Genomic DNA, 13,380 nt, shown 5'->3' on the forward strand with positions numbered 1-13,380 from the left:
TTATAAAACACACAAACACATACAAAGGCTTAAAGCAGGAGAGACTCTAAATCCTTTATTTCCCTCAGAGAAATCACTTGGCCAAAGAATCAAGGAGAATAAATAAAAATAAACTAAACTGTGCTTCTAAACTATGAAGAATGTAAAGTTTTTATCAACATATAATTCTACATAATAGCTAAATTTCACTCAAGTATTGAAAAATCAGCCCGAAGTGTCAAAAAAAAAAAAAAGTTAGCTCTTTGTACACGACACCAGGAGGGGGGCAGCGCGGTGAAGAGTTCAGCGCTGTCTTTAGTTTGGAATCTGTCTGCGGTGGGCTACTTCGAAGAGGAGTAGGTGGTCACCTTGGAAAGCAACAGAAAAGCAAGAGGGAAAGGAAGGACGAACACACGAGACGAACAATTCAGAACCTTTTCTTTTCATCTTTTTTTTTATTTTAAATTACAAAGGATGTTGCATACACTGATGAATCTGTATCTGACTAGAAGTGCCGAGGGGTTGGAAGGTGACAGAAAACAAAGGCAACGTTTGAATTGCCTTTTCTTCTGAAAAGAAAAACTGCACAACTATTAACCAACATTTAATAGAATAATTTTTAAACAGCTCATGCGTCAACAAGATAAAATTCTTTCTAGACAAAAGACAAGACTGAATCCAATAAAAAGTTTCATAGCTCCAGTTGGGGGAGGGAGGGGAACAGAACTACAGAATATTCATGGTAGCATTACAAACAGGAGCCTACGCAGCTATGCAGAAGAGTTCGCCACATTGGTATGAACAAATGCTTTGAATTCTTGCCTTTCCACTCTTCTCTTACGACTTCTTATGTGCGGTCAGCCCTAGTATCACTGTTAACCACAAATGCTAAGTTCTAGGACAAATCCTAGGGAGAGAAGGTTAAAAAAAAAAAAGAAAAGCAGGCAGTGGAATACAGTGTCATAAAAATGTGGTGAAAAGGCAGATACAGTACACACATACACATTTCTGTTATTTGGTTCTGAAAAAACAAAGGGCGAAGGGCAAGACACAGTAATCAGTCCCGCTCCCATCCACCCAGAACTTAATTAACCACACCATTGTGTTTACATGGTTATGAAAAGAGGCGAACCTGGTCCACCCAAACTTGGCACACTGAAGTACCCAGCTCCGATGTTCGTCACTGGTCACCAAGTCTTCAGCTCCAAGATACTATTCGGAAGTAGTTTTAAGGTTCTATTCCCTCACCACTACCCCCAAATCTCTCTTTTCTAAAGGAAAATGGCAATTTGGCATAATTCATTTCCTAGGTGTAATTTCTACAATTTCAGTCACTTACTAAGCACGAGGATTATGCTTCAACACATAACCCCACTCGCCTACGGAAGTGTAAAACTTTCAGTAGTACAGTTTCATCGTCTTTCCCCAACATGCTTATTCCTTAAAACGAAACAACCATTCCTACAGTTGACATTCATTGTTACATCCCAATGTGTTTGAAATATTAAAAAGAAACATGGAGTCATCTTCTCATAATGCCCTTATTGAGATTACAAAGATTACAAAAGAATCCGCAAGTGTTACGGCACTGTGTGAGACTTATTTGTCATGATCCAAGGGAAGAACAAGACTGCAGGACTGTGCAAAGTTGTGGAAGTGGCCTCAGTTCCATGGGAAATGGTATTCCACAACAGACTTCACTAGAAGAACAACTGAAACCTTTTACTTTAACACTGAAAGCATAATTCAATGCAGTCTCAAAATTCAAGTTTCAAGATTTGGAGAGATGCTAACATTCTGTTACATAATTAACTAGAAAATACTTGAACAGAATTTTAGGAAGACTATATAAAGAAAGGGAACATAGGTTTTTGTTAATTCCTGCTGAAGGCAACTTGAATTCGTTTCTTAGAAAGTTGACTAAGTCTTAGCAGCTAAAATATTTTTAAATGTATGGAATAAAGAAAAGCACATCCATTCTTGACATTTTGGTGAATAAACTAACAGCTTTATTAATGAAGGCAAACATCAGATAATTGTATGAATATTATATATAAAAAAGAAATTCAAACTAACAGCATTGTATTTCAAAAGTACTGTACTTCTGTTTTCTTTTAAAGAGACTTGTCATCTGTTTTATAAAACAAACAAAACGGGTACTCTTCTCCTAAAAAATTCTGGAAAAAATGAAATAGTCAAATTTTAAGCTGATGAACGGAACACACCTTTCTTTAAATGCAGACTATTGCTAAGGAGCAAATAAAGTCAAGCATCAGAAAGAAGATGTATGACAAATCCAAGAAAGTTAGGAAAAAGGGATGTAGTGAAACCACTGCTCATCTTCCCCCCTCATATTCAAAGACCATTCAAAACTGGTCTTTCATACAAATATAAAATAACAGTAAAGAGAGGGAATCTGAAACCATACCCATCTGAAATCCTTCATGATGTTTTTATAATAGTTCTGATTCTCTTACCAAAAAGGTCAAAGTGAAAGATTTACGAAGTGGGAGGGAATGAAGATGGTTGGTTTTAAATGTACAAGTAAGGCACAATATAAAGCCACATCATAATCTGTCATGAAGGGTCTAGGCGAGGACAAGCATCATACATGGTACAGGAGAACAAGCAGTCATACCGACTGACAAAGTGTGGCACCCAATTCAAAACTCAGATGAGATCTTAACGAGAACAACTGGACAGCATGCTTTCATATGGAGACAAACTCTATAAAGAATCCAGTGTATCTGAAACGAGGAAGAATGTTTTTTCTTTTTCTTTTTTTTTTTCAAATCATAGTAGTACTACAAGTCAAAGTTGACAACTACTTTTGGAACAATGGGTTTGTTTGAGGTGAATTCACAATGCCTTCACTTAAAGTAAGCCTCTGGACTTCATTATGAGCTATCTGTATACCATGTATGAACACAGAAAACCTTTAGAGAGCTCTTCTCTAATGATCTTCACCCAAGAACACATGCCACAATTTTCAAAAACAGAACGTGTACAATTTTTGGGGTTTTTACGTTACCCTTATAAGATTTGTTTGTGTGATACACTAAACGTATATATTTTAATGACAATAGAGGAAGCAGATTATTACTGGCATTAAAGTACAACCATTTCTAGACGGTTTTAAATGCCACAGAGTCCCCTGGTTAAAATGTAAAGCTGCACAGCTTGCCTATATCATCTTTATGATAAAGTTAAAACAGCAAGAGGATTTAACTTTCACTCTACATTTTACTGCCAGGTTTTATTTAGATCAAGTATCGCTGCAGCATTCTGACCAGCCCAGATTTAGCAGCAAATGGCAGGAATCATATAAAATGCAATTTTTTTTTAACAAAGTGCTTTTCTAAGATATACATACATATATAAATAGGTACAAAATAAAGTGTCAACATTAAAAAGCTCAACTATTTAAAAGCTTTTAACTATTTAACTTAAGTAGTACATATAAAACACTGAAATGCAAGGATATGGAATCTACTAAACAGATTCAAAGTCTTTTTTTTGAAATGCAAGACCAAAAAATCAAATTCTGGTTTGCAGACAGGAAAAAGGTATCAAAAACCAGAATTCCTAACAGAGCAGCTAGAAAGGGGCAATTTTATAAACCTCATCAGCTGAATCTCTTATCATAAAGTGATTTTCACCTGATTGCAAAACTGCCATATTTGGGATCATGTTTCAATTTCCCAGACATACTCTGTCAAAACTTCATATACTTCTAAGTTACAAACCTGTGCTTTGCCTTCTCCCACCTAAAAAGGAAAACCTTTAAACAGTCAACTTACATTCTATTAAACTGCTGGATCTGAGCTTATAACATCTGTTTAGTGTGAGTGCACTAACCAGGTACTTCTCCACCGAGCACGCAGGGAAATCCTGTGCATCACAGTTCAGCTAAGGTGTTAAGACAATCCTTCTCGGAGTTTCTTTTTCATAATGTCAAAGAAGCACGAAGCAACACTGCTCAGTTGTTACTGTGTGTTTTAGCATCAAAACTTTAAAAGCTACAGCTTCACGTGCTATCACTTATAAATGGGCAAGGGTGATGGGAGGGAGAAGGAAAAAAAAAAAGGAAATACACTGTATAGACAGAATGTAATTACAAATAAATTCTCCAAGGGATAATGGAGAAATAATTGGAGAAATAGATACTTTCCCAGCAGCTAGGTCTGGAATATTTGGTATTTTTCTGGCTAAATAGGATTTTTTTTTAAGTATAATTTTTAAGCCACCAGTTTTCAGAGTTCAAAACACAAGATTTGAAAATAAAACAGTAAGAGAGACAGGATGGAAATATCTGTAGGGAAGGTTTATAATGCTGCCTTGACATAAGAAATTTCTCATCAAGAGGTAAAGCTTTAACACAGTTAAAACACTGACTAATGAAGCTGTTTTATGTGAGCAAAAAAGAGCACCTAAAAACTAAATGTGTTAATATTTCTCAGTTCTAGAAACTATAGAAGAGGAATAAGTCACATGTTAAGTTTGAAGAAGCTAGTTTGAAAATACCTGTACAAAAATATAAAAATCTATAAATTGTTTTTGTTTTTGTTTTAAGCTTGTGTTGATCTTTGAAAATATTACATGCACAATAATACATCAATTGGAAAAGTGGCAACTAAAGAATTAGATATTTTTAGCTTTTTTCTTTCTTTACATATATATACATAATACAATAAAAATAATCTGTATTTTGGTTGTTTGGTGGAAGTATACTACAATAAGCTAAATAAACTTTTAATTTTCAAGGTCAAAAACTATTTTACCAATAGCTTACTAAAATGAAATATATTAAAATTTCCTACAATAAGTGCAGAAATAAAAAGACTTACAGACACCTAAATGGTCACCAACTTATCTACTATGGAAGCGAACTAGAGGAACAGCAAAATAATATTTGTATGTGTGGATGCTCCTTCTGTAGATAATTGGACCCAAACAGAAATAAAATTCACAGTTCAGTAAGATCCCTAACCCTGACCTTTTCGTTTTTCTTTTTTTTTTCTCCTTTTTTTTTTTTTTCATACATTCATACAGTATCATGTAAGCTGTGCAAAACTTTACTTAGACTGGCAGTTTGCCATATCAGTTGCATTTGTCTTTGGTACAAAAAATAAAACAATCGCAATAATGTGCAAGTATTTGTCTTCTTCCGGTCAAGTACCGAAATATGAGTTTTCTAGAGCCATCTTTTTTTTGTTTTTTTTTGTTTTGTTTTTTATACAATACACAGACTCTGTGGCATATATCTACATTTCAACATAGTCCTATATACATTCAAAAAATTTGAAAAAGAGTTGGAACAAAAAAACATTTAAACCCCATAATTTTCCATCTATTTATCTTGTTTTTCCTCATTAGGGTTTTCATCATACAAAATATTACCAGTTTTATAGTTTCCCCAAAATACAAGGCACAAAGAATATGCTTTTTTTTTTCTTACTTGCACAGACATTATATATATTTATATATATATTTATATAGACCATATTGAGCTCGGAAAATGAACATCTAATATGGCACATGGGCGTGAGTGCTGGGTTGTGCCATGTACAAGTGAGATTAATGGTTGTGGAAAATTAGAACAAAAAGCAGTAATTCTAAAAACAATCTAAATTGAATGTTTAAAAAAATGCTTCCTCAATTTTTTTGTGTGGTTCAGAGCATAAACCTGCCACAATATTTGGCATTTACTATGATCTTCGCTCTTCCAAAATGCTTTGCTCTAACGGACTCTGCAATCTGTATCTAAACATCTCCTTATGTGTGAGTTTCAATTCTGATACCAGTAGCAGTTTTAACCATGGTTTATGCTCTGAAAATGCAATAATCAAGTATTTTGGATCATGCTTCACTTATGCTACTTAGTTCTTAAAACAATGTAACCTAATTGTAAATGTTTACATAATGCTAAGCTGACATGCAAAACAGAATGAAAATTTACAATGAATAACATGACAAACACAGACATTTCTGACCAGTGGTCCAATGAGGCTGACTACACTTTTGATGTTGGTATCCTTAGTCCCACAAGGCCTCCAGTGGGATTGCCTTCTGCCGTCTTCTCCAACACTTGGTTAACAAATTCTGAGGTTTGCCCAGCAACTGGGAGACCTAAGAAAAGAATAAAAGGCACACTTAGACACATATGAAGGTGAGGGTCAGGGGGAACCCTCGCTCAGTACTGGTCCCAGATGAGTGCTCGGCTGCTTGCTACTGAGCCCAGAAAATAATTCTATCCACTGAGTTAGGGCCTACAATTTTAAGATTAGAAGGGTTAAACCAAGGATAACCATGAAGAATGGTTAATCAACATTTTACAGCAGGGTAGATGACAAGTAATAATAGTCCAAACCCAAGCCCCAGGCCTGCCGACAGGGACTAGTCCCTAAGCCCACTACGCATGTTTTCCCCTGTTCTCTCAGCGAGTCTCTTCCAGCTGCTCCAACCTCACTGCATCTCATGGACGGGCTTCACCCACATGACTGAAAACATAGATCTGAAGGATGTTTTCAGTCACTTTCATAGTGACTGGATAAATTTTATGTCCCCTTTTCCTTATTTTAAAGAAGAGTGAATGAATCAGCCAAGTTGGAAGAGAAGAGGAAGGAAAGGTGGGAGACACTGCAGGTATGTTGGGTTTTTTCCATCTTCCTTATCTTCTACAGCTGAGGTCAAAAATATTTGATTTATTGATTTTAAGTAACAGAGGTATAAATGTTCCAAAAGTAATAAAAATAGTAAGTAATTAAAAGGATATGGAAGCAGAAAAATACTATTTAGTCATTGCTCATAAGAAGCCAAAAGATACTGTAAAAAATAGAGAACTGACACCACCTTAACCCTGTAGTCAAATTCTGTGTGACAGTAATGGGACAAACTGATAATAGATGCTTCTTAATCAATGGAATGAGAAGGATATATAACCTGCAATGTATTTTTGCCAAGAAAATGTAACTGCATCGAATCACGAGGAAATGAATTCAGATAGTGGGGCATTTTACAAGGTCAACTACCTGTATTTTTTCATGGGAAAAAAAAGGCTGGGAGACTCATCTAGATTAAAGGAGACAGAAAAAAAAAAAAGACAACTAAATGTAATACATGATCCTTAACTGGATCAAAACCAAAAAGGTTATAAACGACATTACTGAGACAACTGGGGAAATTCAAATATGGACTCCACATAGGTATTGTATCAATGTGAAGCAGGAAGTGATACGAGTATTATGTCTAAGTAAGAAAATGTCCCGTTCTTGAGAAATCCATGCTGAAGCAGTAGTTAGGGGGGAAGAGTCACATGTTTACAAGTTACCTTCAAATATTTAGGGGAAAAATGTAGACAGAGGCAGAAATAAAGCAAATGCAGCAAAATATTAACAACTGGTGAATCTAGGTGAATGATACACAGATGTTCATTGTACTGTTTCTTTCTACTTTTCTTGTAGGATTGATATCGTAAATGAAGAGTTGAGGGAAAAAAATAAGTATACATGTTATGTTACAGTCAAAGAGCGAACCTGCAAGACAAAAATGCAGGGCCTGCAAATTATCAGAGACACATACAAAAATGAAACTGTAATAATGGATCACACAGGGAATGACATAAAAAGGCAAGAACGCCAAATGAACAAACCCTAACAGATCTTCTGATGACAGAACTAAAACCCAACATATATCAATAAATAAAAATGAGCTACTTGAGGAGCGTGGCCTTAGTGGGGGTGTGGTCTCTTGGCAGCGAGTGGAGCTGTTCTGAGTGGGGGGGTCCATAATGGGGCGGATCCAGACGTAGAAATGTTAGCCCTCTCCCTTCTGCCCGGTAGCATGGGGCATCGTACTCTAGCCTCCATCCCCGCCCTGTGGGCCTCCATCCCCTGTCCACGCTCTGAGCTGCGCCTGGACCTGATTCTGGCTTCTGGACAGTCTTTCCCGTAGATGGAGCAAAGCCCTGCGCGTGGGAGTGGCGTGCTGGCGGACCAGGTATGGACACTGACGCAGACTGAGGAACAGCTCTACTGCACTGTGTACCGAGGGGACAAGGGCCAGGTTGGCAAAGCCACACCAGAAGAGCTAAAGGCCATGCGACAGTACTTCCAGCTGATTGTCAGCCTGGCTCAACTGTATCACCATTGGAGTTCCATGGACCCCCACTTTCAAGAGGTGGCTCAGAAATTCCAAGGTGTGGGACTCTTGCAACAGGACCCCATCGAATGCCTTTTCTCCTTCATCTGTTCCTCCCACAACAACATTGCCCGCATCATGGGCATGGTGGAGCAGCTCTGCCAGGCCTTCGGACCTCGGCTCATCCAGCTTGATGATGTCACCTACTATGGCTTCCCCCGGCTGCAGGTCCTGGCTGGGCTGGAAGTGGAAGCTCAGCTCAGAAAGTTGGGCCTGGGGTACCGTGCCCGTTACGTGCGTGCCAGTGCCCAAGCCATCCCGGAAGAATGGGGTGGACTTCCCTGGCTGCAGCAGCTGTGCAAGGCCCCTTACAAGGAGGCCCACAAGGCCCTCTGCACCCTGACAGGGGTAGGCACCAAGGTGGCCGACTGCATCTGCTTGATGGCCCTAGACAAGCCCCAGGCTGTGCCTGTGGACATCCACGTGTGGCAGATCGCCCAGCGTGACTGCAGCTGGCACCCCACTACCACCCAAGCCAAGGGTCCGAGCCCCCAAGCCAACAAGGAACTGAGAAACCTTTTCCGGAGCCTGTGGGGACCTTATGCTGGCTGGGGCCAAGCAGTGCTGTTCAGTGCTGACCTGCGCCAAGCCCACCGAGCTCAGGAGCCACCAGCAAAGTGCAGAAAGAGATACATGGGGCTGGAAGGCTAGGTGGGAGCACTGGACACAGGGATTCCCCAAACACCCCCCCCCTCAATCCCCCACTTCTCTCCCCCATCCAGTCTTGTTGGAAAGGGGGCTCAGGAGTCAGGCACCCTCAAATCAAGCAGTTTGCTCAACAATATAGGGTGTGGATTGTCGGGGGAAACAGAGCTACCTGTGGTTTTAACCTCTTCTATTACAAGAAGGAACAATAAAACAGAAACATTTGTATGGAAAAAAAATGAGCTAAACTCACCTATTAAAGAAGAACTTCTAGACTGGCTAACAAAGAAAATCCAACTATAAGTTATACATAAATATCTAAGAGTGAATTTTATGGCATATGATCAAAATTAAATTAAAATTTTAATCTAAGATCTTTTAAAAAGAGATGTATCTAATATAAAGTAATTTAGAAAGATTGCAAATAAAAGACTAACAAGCAAAGAAATACCTAGCAAATATAAATAATAAGCTGCATTCATGACTGTAATATCAGACAAGACCGAATTCAGGGAAAAACTGTAAACAAGACAAAAGATGTGTGCTTCTTGATGATAAAGATTGCAGTCTACAATGAAGACCTAGTAGTAAAAATCATACTCAAACATCCAACATTCAAAAACCAAAACACAAAATATGAGAAGAAATTGAAACACATGAGTGGGGGCCTTTCTCAGTACTACACAGAGTAAATGAACAACTCTTACAAAAATCAAAAGGAAAAGAAGATTTAATTAAGATTAGCAAATTAACATATATTGGAGTTTTAATATAAAACAGAAAATATATCTTCTTTACAAATGCCCACAAGATATTTAAAATTACAATCATATAATAGGTAGCTAAAAAATCTCAATAAATCACAAAAGAACATAATAATAAAACCAGAAGATAATATTCCCTGTCTTCTGGAAAATTTTAAATCTCTCTCAAAAATTCCTTGGGTCAAAGACTAAATCAAACCTAAAATTTCAAAGTATTCAGAAAATAATTAAAATATGATTCATCAGAATCTGTGAGATACAACTAAGCAGTGCTTGGAAGAAATGTCAAAGATTTTTAATTATATTAGTGAGTAAGAAGGAATAAAAAGAAATGAATTAAACATCTACCTGAAGAAATTAAAAGAACTGATATATTCAAGAGCTAGTTCTTTGGAGGGGAGGGAGTAGAATAACCTGAAACCAATCAATTCAAGAAAAAAAGGGGAACATGATAGATATAAAAAAAGAAATGAAAAATGTAGCGCTAACCACCGATACAAAGGAAATTAAGAAACAAAGATTGTTTTGCTCAATTTTAATAAATCTGACAGCCTGGAGGAAGTGGGTAGTCTTCTGGGATATACAAATTATCAGAACTGATTCCAGAAGAACTTGCAATTTGACAGACAAATTATCATAGAGGACATAAAGAAAGTTTTCAAAGAGTTAATCACAAAACCACACTGGGCCAGACAGTTTCAAAAGAGTATTCTACAACCTTTCAGGAAAAGAAGCTCCAACATATTTAAACTGCTCCAAGGTGGGGAGGGTACAGCTCAGTGGTAGAGTACATGCTTAGCATGCATGAGGTCCTGGGTTCAATCCCCAGCACCTCCATTAAATAAATAAATAAACGTAATTATCCCCCCCCCAATTTTTTTCAATAAAAATTAAAAATAAACTGCCCCAGAGGGGAATTCTGGGAAGATAGTCATATTGCAGCATGGATTTTTAATCTCCTCAACTCCTCACATAAAAACAGAGCAATCAAATAAAAAAACTATGGAAAACTTTAACAAGTGACAAGTTATCTCCATGAACCTCAAAATTCAAGAAGACAGGAATAAACTACCAAAGGCGCTGAGCCGCCTGGCATTCACATTATTACTACTTGTGTGGGACGAGTCAAAAGGAAGTAGTGGACCTGAGAACCTGGCCACCTGAAGTGGCCAGCAGGTTAGTCGCTGGGAGGGACGAGAGGACAACTGGAGGGCAGCCGAGGCTGTGAGAGCCCGTCTAAACAAACAATGAGTATAAGGTGAGTGCGGGGCTCACAGATGTGAAGGGGCTGGAGCAGTCCAGCTTCTATGAACTCAGAAAACATGGCTAGCCAGGACTCCCTCGTAGGACACAGGCCAGCACTGTTGAGAATTAAAATAGAGTGGCCTAGTGACATTCAAATGCACCCAAGAAGTCCCCTCGCACCTTCTGCCTTTGCACTTCGCCCTGACCCCTGATAAAGGCACCTGCCCACAGCTTCCTTTGTTCTCTCCCTGTTTCCTCCTGACCTGATGGGTTGCGCCTGCTCCCTTAGTGCTCCCCTCGTGTGGCCCCCTCGTGGCATGTGGTAACTCTGTCTTTCTAGGATGAACTTTCTTTTCCTGCTCCTCTCCTGTGTCCCCTCTTTTGGCTGGACCAGAATGACCATCTCATGAAAGCATACGAGACATTTTTTTACGTTTCCTGAAAACACGGGACACTCTGTTAAGTTTGAAGTTAGAAAAACTATCTTGAAGCAAACTTTCTTTTAAAAGTTCAGAAAAACTCATTTCACATACAAATGATTAACAGAAAAGCAACAAGGTCAAAATCCCATAAAAAAGGAGTAAGAAAAAAAAGGGAGTAAGAGACTCCTGCAACCAATGAGAGGATGCCTGGAAGACTTGACCACAAAATGGGTGAAAACCATACCCACTGTTATTTCAAAATTAACTAAAGACATTAAAGCAAATGCTTTAAGACATAAGAAACACAAATCAGAAATATAAAAATTCAGGAAAGAATTAGAAATAAAGCCCCATGTTAATTATAACATTACAGTAGCCAAGACATGGAAACAACCTATATGTCCATCAATAGATGAATGGATAAAAAAATTGTGGTGTACAGACACAGACACAGACACAGAAACACACCCCACTGGAATATTATTCAGCCATAAAAAAGAACGAAATCTTGCCATCTCTGACAACATGCATGGACACGGAAGGCATGATGTTATGTGAAATAAATCAGACAGAATAAGATAAATACCGTATGATGTCACTTATATGTGGAATCTAAAAATAAACAAACCAAAAACCGCACAAAAAAACAACAAAACCCCCTCAAGCTCACTGATACAGAAAACAGACTGGTGGCTGCCTGAGGCGGGAGTAGGGATTGGGCAAAATGGATGAAAGGTGGTCAAAATATACAAATTTCCAGTTATAGGATGAATAAGTCATAGAGATGTAATGTGCAGCATGGTGACTACAGTTAATAATATGGTACTGTATATCCAAAAGTAGCTAGTAGGGAGGATCTCAAAAAACATCACAAGAAAAAATATTTTGCAACTACATATATTGATGAATGTTAGCTGGACTTGTGGTAATCATTTTGCTAAGAAGATCTAAAATTACATTCAGAAAGAGCATAGAGCATACATGTGAATATCAACCTAAAATGACCAACTCCAAGACATGGTCTAGTAAAATGACTGGGATTTAAAGAAAAAAAATCCTGTTGACATCTGGGCAAAAATGGCAAATGACATAATGGGAAAAAACTTAGGCAATTATTAGCTTTTCAATAGCAATACTTTCTGCCAGGAGAAAAATGCAGAAACATATTTAAAATACTCCAGGCAAGAAAATGTGAGTCAAAGACTGTACCTGGTAAAACTGACAACCAGGTATATAGGGAAAACACAAGCTTATCAATATATAAGACCTCTAAATTAATAAAAAAAGGTAGGAAGAATTTTTTCTTGTAACATTAAATCCCTCCGTCTACCTAACAAAAGAAAACTGAAAATGATTTTAAAGAATAAGAAAGGAAACAGAAATGCTATGAAAGAAGATATAAAACACTAAAATAGTATCAATTCATTTGAAGTAAAAGTCAAGCAAATTCATCATTACTATTCCATGTTTTGCTTAATATTTGGGTGTGGAATTAATCTACATGGAAGTTAAGAAGGAAGTGGTTGTTTAGGAAAATACTAGCATATTTTACATTCAGTATGAACACAATGCTGATTAAGAGAAACTAATAAATAATTTCAAAGACCATGAGAAACTTACTAAATGAATGGGAGCATTCAATATGTATTTTCAATTAAAGAAAATGCAATCATTTTGGTAGCTATGAGTAGTCTCTCTGTAAAAATAGAAATAAAATATTCTCGCTCACTCCACTCTATTTAGCATCTTGAGTTCTTTATTGCAGTTGCCACAATGTTATTTGTTTTTGTTTTTCTGTTTGTTGTCTTTCATTGGTTTAGATTACAAACTTGGTAAGAAGAGCAGCAACCAAGTCTCAGCGTATTAACCCTGTATCCCCCCCCAAAGCCTGGCACACAGTAGGTGCTGAAAAAATTTTGTGGAATGAATGAGTTTATAATAACTGGAAGTCAAAAAATTGTCTTAACGAATTCCAAGATATTTACAATTAAAAAAAATTAAATTATAGTGTTGGCACCCTAAAATTAAAGTAAGTAACTAACTAATGATGGAAAAGTAAACTCTGCTTCTTTTAAGTTACCTAATTCAATACACAGTCAGCATCATCAGGAAAAATGAACTGGAAG

The 13,380-nt window shown here is 37.5% G+C and overlaps 1 protein-coding gene and 1 pseudogene across 5 annotated transcripts in view; one reads left to right on the forward strand and one right to left on the reverse strand.

The window, feature by feature from the left end:
* Positions 1-409: 409 nt before the first annotated feature.
* Positions 410-13,380, reverse strand: part of CREBRF (CREB3 regulatory factor) — a 49,882-nt gene continuing 36,911 nt past the window's right edge. For all 5 annotated transcript variants that reach the window (XM_074350280.1, XM_074350277.1, XM_074350279.1 and 2 more), the window contains one exon: positions 410-6,108. In XM_074350280.1, the coding sequence (XP_074206381.1) occupies positions 5,993-6,108 (116 nt within the window). In that variant the 3' untranslated portion in view covers positions 410-5,992. The remainder of the gene's footprint in view (positions 6,109-13,380) is intronic.
* Positions 7,792-8,829, forward strand: LOC105082660 (N-glycosylase/DNA lyase pseudogene; annotated as a pseudogene).

Source organism: Camelus bactrianus, chromosome 22 (genome assembly GCF_048773025.1).
Source record: "Camelus bactrianus isolate YW-2024 breed Bactrian camel chromosome 22, ASM4877302v1, whole genome shotgun sequence".
NCBI lineage: Eukaryota > Metazoa > Chordata > Mammalia > Artiodactyla > Camelidae > Camelus > Camelus bactrianus.